The sequence below is a fragment of the Lygodium microphyllum genome, chromosome 20 (genome assembly GCF_053477565.2).
Source record: "Lygodium microphyllum isolate KBCC chromosome 20, Lygodium_microphyllum_v1.1.10, whole genome shotgun sequence".
Lineage (NCBI taxonomy): Eukaryota > Viridiplantae > Streptophyta > Polypodiopsida > Schizaeales > Lygodiaceae > Lygodium > Lygodium microphyllum.
Window position 1 is genome coordinate 119,760,025 of NC_141154.1, and position 13,680 is coordinate 119,773,704.

Here is a 13,680-nt window from a genome sequence, read left to right on the forward strand (position 1 = left end):
CTTGCCCAAAAGGACTAGGCTTTGGAACTCTGGGTCGATGATCTCAAGCTCTCCCTCAGACCGATGCCGGATGATGGTTGCCCACACCACCTTGGCCCGAATCCTTGGAACCGTCTGAGCCAGCCAAGAGAAAATTCTGCACTAGGCAGCGAAGCTGAACCACACAAGATGAGGAGAAACACCAACAAGAGGCGATGTACCAAGCCGTTGCTAGGAGGACCTGGTTGACCACCAGGGCTCAGCCTGCTAAAGAAAGGTGGAGAGTGCTCTAGTAGGTCAACTTTTTGCCTAATAGAGCCAAGAATTGGAAGAAACTATTGGGCAGGAGTGATGTCGAGTCCCACCTGGAACCCTAGATATCAGACGGTCTGTCCCCTGCTCACCCATTTTAACCCCAAGTGGACACCCCACTCCGTGCTAGAGTTCGGATCTGTAAGAAAACCAATTGACTTTTGCTAGTTGATTTTCGCTCCAGCTGCAGTGCAAAATACCTCCAGAGCTAGTCTCACTCTCTCCAAAATTAGCTCATCATCCTCTACATAAAGAATGGTATCATATGCATCCTGTGAGTCCACTAGCTTAGTCTCCTGCTTGACCGGAAGTTGAAGGCCACGTAGCTCGCTCATGTGAGCAGAGGAAGTAGGACATAGTCTCTGCAAAGAGTAGGAATAGATACGGGGCAAGAGGGCAGCCTTGCCATACAAATCTCTCTAGCTAAAATTTCTCCCCCCTCGTGCCACCAATGAGAATCCTGCTAGTGGCTGATCTGTAAAATACTGAAACCCTGCAGATCCATGCCTTAGGGAAGCCCAGCCTCGCCATGGTGCCTTCTAAGAAGTCCCAGTCAACCTTGTCACATGCCTTCTCGAAATCCAAGAGAAGTATTGCCAATCCGTGACCACTATGCTGAGCCCACTCGGTCGCCTTGAGAAAAGTGAAGACATTGTCTAGGATGCTCCTATCTTGGACAAAACTTGTCCGGGTGTCATGGGGCGGAGTCGACTCTCGATTATCTTGGCCATATAGGCCAATGACAACAAGGTGATCGGTCTCCACTGGGACAGCTCCAACCGATCTCCCCACCTTTGGGGAGGAGACTGACAATACTTGCCAATAAACTCCCTGTATTTGTCCTAAGTTGAAGATCTTCTGAAAGGCTAGTAGTAGGGGGTCCTTCACCACCTCCGAGTAGGTAGTGAAGAAGGCCTTCGCTATCCTCTTACGTGTGAGAGAGGATAGCAGGATTGAAGCTCAGCACAGAAAACAGTAGACAGTGTGAGAGTGAAGCACAACACCCAATGCTATAGATTGAAAGAGTGTAAACTGAAAGTACAAGGTACAACCCTTAAACCTTAGGGTTGTAGGGGGGTGTTCACACCCGAACACGGTAAGTGCCCGTAAGTGTGTGTCATAAGCACATACGAAATAATACCATAAGTCTGGGGGAAAAAACCTCTTCTACTGAGAGTAAAAAGTGCTCCAGTGTCCTATTAATCACCGACACTCCGATGTGAGCGTAGGCATAAGTGAGGCGTGAGTGAAATACCCAACAAACCCCCCTGGAGTGAAGAGTGATCAAGAGTACAAGGATCATCTGCCACCAAAGGAGATTAAATTTAAAGCATGGCGAAATGCTTCAAATTTGTCATGAGGAAGAGCTTTGGTGAAGATGTCTGCCACATTACTGGTGGTAGGACAATAGACAAGGCTGATATCACCTGCATGTAGCCTCTCTCTGACAAAGTGATAATGTATCTCAATGTGTTTCGTGCGTGCATGAAACACTGGGTTCCGTGCCACTGCAATGGCACTCTAACTGTCAGTGAACAAAGGAGTAGGGTACGTAACAGATACATCCAGATCAACAAGCAAGTGTCTAATCCATACACATTCAACTGTGGTAGTGAAAGCTGCCTTGTATTCAGCTTCACATGACGATGTGGCAACAATGGACTGTTTCTTGCTAAGCCAAGATATGCAAGACGAGCCAAGAAAGAAACAGTTGCCACTAGTGGAGTAACGTGAATCATAATCACCAGCCCAATCAGAATGACTGTAAGCATGTAACTGCAGTGGTCTCCCCTTGGCATAAAGCAATCCAAGAGATCTAGTACCCTGCAAATAATGGAAGACACGCTTAACAACTTGCCATTGTGACATGCGTGGCTGATGCGTATATCTGCTCAGGGCTGAAACTGCAAACTGTATGTCTGGCCTAGTGTTGAATAAGTAAATAAGACATCCAACTGTTGGAGCATATGTGTGTATGTCAAACAAATCACTGTCATCATGTAATGACAGTTTAAGTCCAAGTTCCATTGGTGAACAGACTGGCTTGCAATCTTGTAAGCCAAACTTCTCAAGAAGTTTACCAATGTATCTTGACTGTGATAACCCAATACCTCTAGCATCATGTATGAACTGAATGCCCAAGTAATAATGCAAAGACCCCAAGTCTGACATGTCACAAGTTTGCTGCAAATTTTGTTTAAATGCTGAAATCTGATCAGCATGTGTCCCTGTAAGCAAGAGATCATCAACATAAAGACAAATGATCAGCATGGATCCCCCCTCTTTACATACGTAAAGGGTAAACTCAGATGAACTGTTTATGAACCCTTGGCTAAGCAAGAAAGCATCGATAAGACTTGTTTTAATGGGCCTAACTATGCCACTTGGTCACATCTGATGAGACATGTTCTATATTCTCAGAACTTGGACCTTGTCCAGGGGTTGGAACCATAACAAGATCCGGACCTTGTTTCAACAAAGGTTGTTTGCTCATGGAAGGCAAGAAATGCCTCTGTTATAGTTGAGTTGATGCAAGGTCTAATTTCACTTACAGATTAACACTTTGGCATAGCATCAAAGTGGTGGGAACTTTACTGATCGCTATGTGGCTTAGGATAGGACCCCTCGTACAAATCTTGACCATGAGCTTTAAAACTTCAAAATTATTGACCAAATGACCTTAAGGTCAAAATGGTTGAGTATCGGCGACTTCTCGTTGAATTTTTCACTGCATGGTTTGCTAAGTTTTTTGATGACCAAATTACTTTGTTCATGAAGAAACTGTCTAGAAAATGCTTCCATTTTATGCACCAAGTGATCTCATAGTGTCAAAATGTGCGACGGTGCAAAGAGATAGTAGGGTTTGTGAGGAGAAATATAGAGTGTGTACAACAAACATTGAGAGAGAAAAGAAACTCAAAAACACAAGAACATGGTGATGATACACTCAATCATGCTATGAGAAGAAAAGCCGATATACTAGAGTCGAAGCTCAAAAGATAACTTCATTGTCTTGTTTGAATTAAGCGGTAGCACTTGTGGGAAATCGGTATAGTGAAGGGAGCGAAATGTAGTCCTCCCGGCAGTGGGCTATCAAAGTAATTATTTGAAGATAAAAAACAATTGTTGAGGGAGTAAACCGTAGTCCTCGGATGCCATTGGAGATGTGGAAGATGATCACCAGCTATTGAAGGAGCAAACCGTAGTCCTCAGATGCCAAGGAGTGAGCCAAGATGCAAAACTTAAATGTTAGATGCCTTTGAGTTGCCAAACACAAATATAAATGTTGACCCCAACAAGTGGAGATTGACGCTTGTGTAGGAAACGTGAAGCCAAGCTGGAGAATGATGATGCCAAGATATGTGAAGTCCTCCAAACTGCCAAATGCAAATACTAGGGTGATATCGAATTAAAAGAAGACGATGCTTGCTCGTGGAGATGCTTTGGAGATGCAAAATGCAAGGTGGATGCTATCACTAGCTGTGTAGAACTGATGCTAGACATAAGAAAGCTTCAAAACACAAAACTTGATAATGTGGAATAGGGCGCCTAAAGTAGAAGAGGAAGGGTGAAGGCAACTGCGAGTCACGAATCGCAATGTCCTTCTAAAGGGGGTGAGGGTAGCGGAAGGGGTTGGTGAGAGAAGGGAATGGTGTCTATGACGGAAGATAGGTGAAGAATGACTGAAGAGGGTGGTGGTGGTGATTGAAGAAGGTGGTTGTGAATGAATGAAGTGATTGCCTATTTATAGGCATAAGCTATCTATGGTGACGCACCATTGTGTGTGGGCACCCTTGAAAAAAGTGGCCAAAATGTGGACACCAGTCCTTTTGATCCGGGGATAGTATTTTTTCTCATAGCAGAAGTATGCGCTTTAGTTAGTGAGCAATATTGCATTGGTCAGACATGGCTTGTAGCCACATCTCTTGTTTCCATTGCCATGCTCTCTAAGGATTCCCTAGGTAAGCCCTTTGATGAACTTACTCATAGGTTAGTTGTAGGAAAATTACTCTGGTTGATTCATAGTAGGTCAAATCATATACCTAATTTCTTTACTCAGTTAGTATTTCAATGAGGCTAAGATGTCATATTGGATTGCTTGTTTGCCTGTGTTGAGATATGTTTGGTGTACTTATTAATATGGATTGGCTTATGGTCATGGTTTGCTTTTGCAAGGATATACCAATTCAGACTAGGTAAGAGATTTTGATACTTGATGCTCCCACGGTGGCTACATCTTCACTTTGGGCATGGCTCCTATTTCTTGGTTAAGTTGTAAGCAAGAGACAATGACTACTTGCACAGTTGAAGTAGAGTATTGGGTCCCCTTTGACAATACCACAGAGGCTATTTACATGAGTTGATTGGCGGCACTTCATTTTCCATATACTTTACTAACTATCCTCTTCTACAATAATCAGAGTGCTACTGTACTAGTTGGTAGCCTCATCATTAGTCAGTGGATGTGACATGTTGGTGTCTACTACCACTTCACTAGAGAACAGATTGAGCTAGGCACTATCGTCTTCATCGGATAATTTTGCAAATATCTTGACCAAACCAGTCAATTGCACGATTGTTTCTACCTAGGATCGATGTGACAGCATCCTCCTCTAGTACTTTAGATTGATTGGGGAGAGGGTGATTCCCTTTGCCTTTTCCTTCCACTTTGAGAGAGTGGTGTCCTTCTCTTGAGAGATGGGATTTTGGTGTTCATTTTTGCTTTATAAAGAGTTATTTTTTGTACATTGTATCATTATCGGCATCCTCTGGATGGCTATTATTATATAAGGGTGCTTGGGCAAGCGAACAATTTCCTTGTTGCAAGGACATTGTCCAAGTAGCGCCATTGCATATCATTTTTTACGAGCATAACGAGTTGTATTACCCTTTGCATTACCCCATGTATTGGCATGCATGTTTAGTGATAGCTCCCATGGCAGACTCCCTTTCTTCATCTACCACACACTCCCCATACCTTTTCTTCTTTATTGATACCCACGTGTGGTTGGGATAGCTTGTTTGTTTTGTGATGTGTTGGGTTTAACCATTCTTTTTTTTTCTAGGGACATGTATTACTCAATAGGATGGAACTATTATTCAAAACACTGAAAAAAAAGAGAGACAAAAGTCCACTATGGCTCCATTTGTCTTTATAGGTCTTGGTATGCCATTGGGCAGTCGATGAGTAACCTTTGTCTGATGCCTTGGCCTTTCTAGGGTGATCACTTGGGTTCCGTGGGTAAAATAGCTAGTGCCTCTTTAGTCTTAGTAGGTCATTGAATAGCTGATGAGCACTCTTTGCCTGATGCCTTGGGTGCTTTGGGATGGGATGCCTTGGGGTAAAGAAAAATATATGGGCTTGGGCTAGTACGATCCCTTTCTAGTTTCAATTTTGGGCCTGAGAGGGGGTGTTGAACTAAAAATGCATTATATTGATTAGCCATTTAAATAGCCCCAAAACATACTTAATTAATTAAATGATCAATCTTTCATTAAAAGAAATGAGTGGCTAGAGAGTATATGTGTCCCATAAGCCCAACCCTAAATTAGGTGTTGCTCTTGGAGTTGTCTATCTATTGCCGGCTTGATATGGTGGAGGTTTCATGCTACTGTATTGGTGTTTTTTTGAACCATCTCCTCCACCAGCTGCCACTCAGTTTGCCTTTGTGTTGCTAGCGCCTTCAGCCCCTATCAACAGCAACATCAACTTGTGTTTTTGTTGTTCCAGCCGATGTGACTACTGGTCATCATTTGTAGTAGGTCTTTTTTGAGTTTTCAGTACTTTTCTACATCATCCTTTGTTATGGTTGGTGGTTATAGCACTAGGGATTCATCTCTAGTGGATGATACACATCAACATCTCCCTCGGCCCACTATCACAATGGTCATTGTGAGAAGTTGAGAGGATCGAAAGAGTGTAGTAGACAGTATGGAGAGTGAAGCATGACACCTAACACAATAGAGTGAAAGAGTGTTGAATGGAAGTACAAAGTACAACCCTTGAACCTTAGGGTTATAAGGGGTGTTCACACGTGAAAATATGCGCAACATGACAAGTACACGTAAATGTGTAACATAGGCACATACAAAAAAGAGAATAAGTATGGGGGAAAAAATCTCTCGTACGGAGAGTAAAAAGTGTCCTAGTGTCCTACTAATCACGGACACTCATTCCCCCCTGGAGTAAAGAGTGATCAAAATACAAGGGTCATCCGCTACCAAAGGAAACAGGACAATAGACAAGGCTGATATCTCTTGCACGTAGCCTCTCTCTGACAAAGTGATAATGTATCTCAATGTGTTTCGTGCATGCATGAAACACTGGGTTTCGTGCCACTGCAATGGCACTCTGACTGTCAGTGAACAAAGGAGTAGACTTCGTGACAGATACATCCAGATCAGCTAGCAAGTGTCTAATCCATACACATTTAAGTGTGGTTGTGAAAGCTGCCTTGTATTCAGCTTCACATGACGATGTGGCAACAATGGACTGTTTCTTACTAAGCCAAGATATGCAAGATGAGCTAAGAAAGAAACAATTGCCACTAGTGGGGTGACGTGAATCATAATCACTAGCCCAATTAGAATCACTGTAAGCTTGTAAGTGCAGTGGTCCCTCCTTGGCATAAAGCAATCCAAGAGATCTAGTACCCTGCAAATAATGGAAGACATGCTTGACAGCTTGCCAATGTGACATGCGTGGCTGATGCATATATCTGCTCAGAGTTGAAACTGCAAACTGTATGTCTGAGCTAGTGTTGCATAGGTAGATAAGGCATCCAATTGTGGTGGAGCATATGTGTGTATATCAAACAAATCACTGTCATCATGCAATGATAGCTTCAGTTCAGGTTCCATTGGTGTACAGACTGAATCTCAAAAGTTTGCTGCAAATTTTGTTTAAATGCTGAAATTTGATTAGCATGTGTCCTTGTAAGCAAAAGGTCATCGACATGTAGACAAATGATCAGCATGGATCCCCCCTCTTTACATACGTAAAGGGTAGACTCTAAATGAGCTATTTATAAACCCTTGGCTAAGTAAAAAGGCATCAATCTTTGTATACCAAGCTTTAGGAGCTTTGTTTCAAGCCATATAAAGCCTTTTTCAGCTTGCAAACCAAGTATTCAGATCCCTCAATTGCAAAACCAATGGGCTGTTGTACATATACTTCTTCATGAAGTTTCCCATGTTAAAATGCAGTTTTAATATCTAACTAATTGCATAGTCCATCCAGAATGGGCAGCCAAAGCAACCATAGACCTAATGGTAGTCATGCGGGAGGTAGGAGCAAATGCCTCCTCATAGTCAATGCCTTTCTTCTGTGCATAGCCCTTGGCTACAAGCCTTGCCTTATATTTGTCAATGGATCCATTTGCATTCCTTTTCAGCTTGTAGACCCATTTTGTTCCAATGGCTTTCTTCCCAATGGGCAAAGACTCTAAATCCCATGTTTGATTCTTAATGATAGAATCAAACTCAGCTTGCATTGCTACCATCCAATGCACACTATGTTGTGTATCCTCAAAACATTCAGGCTCCTCATCATCAATTGTACTTGCTGCCATAACAGACTCCATGGTATGTGCAGTATCATGCATATGAGCTTGCCTTCTAGTATGACCAGCCATGGGAGCATCCAAATGACTATCCTTCATAGTTTGTAAATACCGTCTAGGCATTTGTCTTGCCTCCTGACTGTGCACAAGCTCTTGCTGAATTTCAGATTCAGCACTTTGCTGGATATTCAGATCAGCCAATGGTTGATTTTTTGCATTTTCCAATGGAGCAACTGGTTGAACATTAAGTTCACTTGCTGAAACTCTAGCTGAATCACTAAATTAAATGGGCAACAACCCTTCAAATACATCACAGGCAGCCTGATATGTGTCAAAACCAACGAGGGATAATTCTGATTTTTAGTTAAAAAGTATATCCCTATTGACAAATAGCTTTTTAGAGATAGGATCATATAGTTTGTATCCTTTGCTCTCACTGCTATATCCCACAAAAATGCATTTGTCAGTCTTGTTATCCAACTTTTTACAAGTATCTCGGGAATGTGTGCATATGCAAGACACCCAAATGTACGGAAGTGCCCAATAGAAGGTTTCGGGCTGTTCCCGGCCTCAAAAGGCGTGACATTCTTTAATGCTTTGGTGGGGCATTTGTTCAAAACATGGCAAGCACACATAACGGCTTCCATCCAAAAACTGTGTGGCAAGCTCTTTGCTTTCATCATACATCTTGCCATCTCCATGAGTGACCGATTCTTCCTCTTTGCAATCCCATTCTGCTGTGGAGTATAAGTAGTAGTGAACTGATGAACAATGCTCTTCTGCTTCAAAAAGAATTCAGCATAGAAGACATATACCCCCCCCCCCCCCCCCCCCCCCCCCCGTGATAAACCTGCACTCGTTACGCACTCAACACGGCACAGAAAGGTAACATGATATGAGCTCAAGGTATACTCTTGTATTATTCAATCCAAAAGCGGGACAACATAGACACATCCCAGGACTACACCCTCGTGACGCCGCACATAAGAGGGTTCACCATTGGGCATAGGGAATCACACGTAGAGTGGAAATAAGGCAGGGCTTTGAGTCACTACTACTCCCTATGTAGGTGCAATCGGTAGCAACGACATGGTATAGCTACAAAGCCCTTACACCCACCCCCCCCCCGCCCCGCACCCCCCCCGCGCATAAGTACTTGGGAGGTCTCTCCAAAAGAGGTTATCCATCTAGCATCTGTGTACGCTGTAAGAGCATCAAGCTACCATAGTTCACATGCCCCATGCGAGCATGCCATAACTTTGCTTGTAACATACTAGAAGTAAGGGTGGACGCTAAATACGCTGACTGATCAACTGAAAGAGCATCTAGCTCATATAACCCATGACATAGAGTGCCAATCAGGATCAAAGTCATGTGTTCGTTATCTCGCACCATTTGTTTGTCATCATCAAAGGTGACTTGCAATCCACGTCGTGCCAAAGAAGAAATAGATAGCAAATTCTTCTTTATACCTGTCACAACCAAAGCATCCTGTAGTCGGAGAATAGAGCCATCAATGGCTATGAGCGCAATCTCCCCAATATCTCTTACAAGGTATGATGCATTGTTGGCGCACTATACAAAGTTGCCAATTGGAGCTGCACCAACAAAAACAAATAAGTCTCTGCGAGATGTGATGTGCCTAGAAGCACCACTGTCAAAAAACCAAGTTCCTGCATCCTCAGTAGAGCTAAATGCTCTATCAGCCCAAGAAGAGTCATAATTGCATGTATAAACGCAATAGTCCCTGTTTGCAATAAAGGACATTGACTCAGTAGCAGTGGAAGGAGCATCAGAAACAGACATCCCCGACTCCTTTTTCTTCTCCTTGGCTATGTGCTTTCTACACTCAGTGATGTAGTGGTTTGGCTTCTTGCAATAATGGCATTTTTCCTTCTTGGCTTGCGTGTCCCTTTGCTTTTTATTACCTTGTGAAGTGCCTGAATTTCCAAAGCTTTGTGGAGCATTCTTTGCTTGGTTGCCCTTGCCCTTCTGTTGTGCCATAAAAGCTTGCTCAGGGGCTATGACATTCATACCACTGTTTCTTCTTGTTTGCTCTTCCTCTAAGAGCAAGCTAACCAGCTGAAGAAAAGTAATCGGCTATGGGCAATCCTCATGGTGAGTTTTAAGGCCGTATGAAAGGCCAAGTATGAGGGTGGTAATGAGTTCAATGTAGTAGATATCAAGTGTGCATTTGAGTAATACTCATCGACATTCATAAGCTGCTCATGCAAGTCCTGAAGTTTATTCAAGTGATCTTGCGTAGAATCACCCTCATCCATCTTTAGTGTCTCAAGCTCTTTCTTTAAGAAAGAGATTTGGGTCTCATTCTTACCAGCAAACATCTGCTCCAAAGTTAGCCAGGCTTCTCATGAAGAAGCTGCAGACCAAGTACGAGGGATGATAGACTATTGAACTGCCAATGCAATCAGCAACAAAGCGTGTGCATCCCGTGTATCCCATGCCTTTTGAGCTGTTGATCTTTGGGGAAGTGGCTGAAGTGGAGCAGGCCGAACAAGTTGAGGTGCCCGTTGTCCACATCCTCCTGGAGGAGGAGTAGCAGGAGCCACAACTTCGGGCCTAGCTTCTTCTCCGCTTACATAGTCCTAAAGATTCTTCGCAATCAGCACATTCTTCATCATGAATGACCAAAGTGAATAGTTGTTACCATCCAACCTGTCCTCCTTGGATACATAGGTAAATACGTCACCTCCCTGATTTTCCATGATAATCAATGCCAAAAAAGAGCAAGAAAGGAGCAATGTCCAAGCTAGACCAACCTAGAAATCTCAAAATTTCCAAAAATTACAACAAATAGGTTGCTGCAATTCGCAAACTGAAGTTCACTCTGTCAAAACTGTCTGTAATGTACGCAGTCCAAGGTGCATTTAATGCTCAGCAACACTGTAGAAGCAAAAGCCCCAAAATGGTCAAAAACAGTCTATTTCAGACTGAGACTGCAGTACATTTGCCAATCTCTGAACTGACAACAAAAGCCCCAAATTTTCACAAAATCTCTGCGTGAAATGTGTTCCAGACACTTGCAAATATAGAGATATGTTGCCCAGGCACAATCCTTTTCCTGTGAGTAAGATTTGAAATAGAAAATTGATTAAAAAACGTCATTTTACCATGAATTTGATTGTCGTATTGGCTCGTACTGGAGGTGCACTGGACCTGGTGCTGCTGAGGTGTGGCGGGCCAGAGGTGCTGGCGAGGTTGCAGTCGTATGCAGCAGGCTTGGTACAAGCGGCACTGGCAAGAAGAGCGCCACAGGGCGGCGCACAGCAGGGCAGGGGGCGTCACAGTCCAGGCGGCAGGCGGCAGAGGCAGGGCAGGAGGCATCACAGTCTAGGTGGCAGAGTCCAGGCGGGTGCTGGGGGGGCTGAAGGCGGCACAGTAAGGCAGCGCTGTGGGCGCTGGGGGGCAGGCAGCAGGAGGAGCATCACAGGGCGACGCTCAGCAGGGCAGGGGGGGCATCAGGAGGGTTGACTGCAGAGAGAGAGGTGCCTGTTCAGGGCGGGCGCTGGAAGCATGTGAGCTGAAGGTGGGCACAACACTGGCACAGACGGCCTTGTACTTGGTGTAGATGCTGAGCAGGAGTTGTAGCCCTGGTGAGAACTCCTGGAGGAGAGCTGAACTCAGCTCTGATACCAAATGTGAGAAGTTGAGAGGATCAAAGCTCAGTTGAGAGTAAAATAGACAGTGTGGAGAGTGAAGCACGACACCTAATACAATAGACTGAGAGTGTTGAATGAAAGTACAAAGTACAACCCTTAAACCTTAGGGTTGTAAGGGGTGTTCACACCCGAAAGTGTGTGCAACATGATAAGTGCTTGTAAATGTGTAACATAGGCATGTAAAAAAATAGTATAAATCTGGGGAAAAAACCTCTCTTATAGAGAGTAAAAAGTGCCCCAATGTCCTACTGATCATTGACACTCCTCTGTGAGCTTGGGCGTGAGTGAAACTCAACAGTCATCGGTTGTTGGACTGCTCTGCCCTTGAGCATTGTGTACATTCACTCATTTATATTGAGTGTTCATTCATTCAGCAGATTCTACTCTTATGTGTTTTTCATTTTTGTCTAAGTTATTGTGTTTAGTCGTGTTCGTACATTCTGTTTTTTCTGAGTGCAAAACCTAGCATATCACAAATGAAAATATTAATGGAAAGTGATTCACAAGTGGGCATTAGTGGTTGTGGTTTATGATGTTCAGCAAACATTTTACTACAGATGATCTCAAGACAACTCATATAAATACAGACATCTCCGCATCTGTCCAGTGTGACATTAGGGTTTATTGTTGTAAGGCTGTTGGGCTCAAAATGATGCTTGTTGTGATCACCCACTTGGATAGGCATGTATCCTGTGTGGAGAGATCCCTTAAGTGGTGTTCACAGTAATGATGGGCCAATGGCTGCAATGTGAGCTCTGTGATAGATGTGTAGCTGTTGTTGGTTCTGTTGTCTATTCTATCCTGTCCTCTGATCGTGCACAGTTGTGCTTTTCTGTTTCATCACTTGGGTGCTGCAGAGCAAACAGAATTTGGTATAACACTGGTTTGTGCTCCATGAAACATTGTTTTTTTCTTAGTTTTGACACTACTGGCATGCTGTAGCAATCAAATTTTGCTTGTGGCTGGCATTTATCATCTTTTTGTGCTTAGATTGCTTCCTTGTGTCTAACCTTTTCTCCATCATTCTCAGATTTGGTTTCAGTGGCATTATTGTTCACTGTGCAAGAAACTTTCACCCAAACTAGCACAGTTTCCATCAAATGCTTTGAGGGAGCTTATTCCATTGTTGACTTAGGAAGCTGCAGTGATCAACCATCCTTTTGTGAGCTTCCTGCCTTTTGGAAACCAGTAGATGGCCCTGGGATTATTCTTGACATATCTGGAAAAGATCGCTGGCAGCCTCTTGCCGAATGGACCATTAAGTTACTGGGAAGGTTTCTGGCTGAGAGTATTCTGCTAGTTGAAGGTCTCATTACAGCACCATTCTTATCTGCTCTTGGCAACATACTATGTTATGGAGACAGCTCTCTGCAAAAGGTGGCTATTGCCTTTATTGCAAAATCCTTGTACTGTTGTTACAGCATTGATAATATAAAGCTTAATGAGACTGTCACATGATAACTCTAATTGGTTGCAGATCTGTTTTGAGCTCTTCCATGCAGTAGTTCCAGTGGTTGACATTGATGCTATTCCAGGGGAGAAGCTTGTTCTCTCAATCATCGTCCTCCTTTCTACAGCTAACGAACAATCTTTCACATCCAGGTAGCTGTCTGTTGTCAAAGAAAATCAAAGTAAAGATGACTCTGTTACCTTTTTCTCAATATTTCTTGGAAAAATATTTAGTGCTCAATGAGAATTTCTTTCCTCCCTTCCCTTCAACATGAAAACATGAAGCTGGGTTGATCATGCTGACAGAAAATGGTTGCTAATGTTTGTTAATATTTTCATGAAATTGATGGTGGTAATCTTTACATGTGGTTGTCCCCTCACAGAGATAATGCATATGATTCAGCCTTGGGTTTATGCCTTTCAAGTTTGCTCACTTCAGTTCACAAAGAGGTTATAGAGTCAACAGCCCAAGATTTACTTGAAATTCTTCTCCAGACAATCCATCGCACAAAAAGCCAGGAGCTCAAAGTGAGTCAAGTTTCTATGGTTTTATTTGATTCGTTGCAATTTATAGTTTGCATATTTTACAAGCCTATATTTGTTCTCAAAGCTTGTTGATATTTGGAATTGGTTTCTTTCTCCAGCCTAGTTTGATTGACTGAATTATTATTTTTCCACTCCAGAATATGAAGTCATTT

At 43.2% G+C, this 13,680-nt stretch overlaps 1 protein-coding gene across 7 annotated transcripts in view; it reads left to right on the forward strand.

Moving 5' to 3' along the window:
• ATR (Ataxia telangiectasia-mutated and RAD3-like protein) overlaps positions 1-13,680 on the forward strand; it is a 74,499-nt gene that overhangs the window by 36,512 nt on the left and 24,307 nt on the right. For all 7 annotated transcript variants that reach the window (XR_015687566.1, XR_015687565.1, XR_015687568.1 and 4 more), the window contains exons 4-6: positions 12,564-12,910; positions 13,011-13,135; positions 13,366-13,510. Coding sequence is in view for 3 of the 7 variants with exons in the window: in XM_087660918.1 (XP_087517044.1) it covers positions 12,564-12,910; positions 13,011-13,135; positions 13,366-13,510 (617 nt within the window). In the remaining 4 variants the exon portion in view is untranslated. The remainder of the gene's footprint in view (positions 1-12,563; positions 12,911-13,010; positions 13,136-13,365; positions 13,511-13,680) is intronic.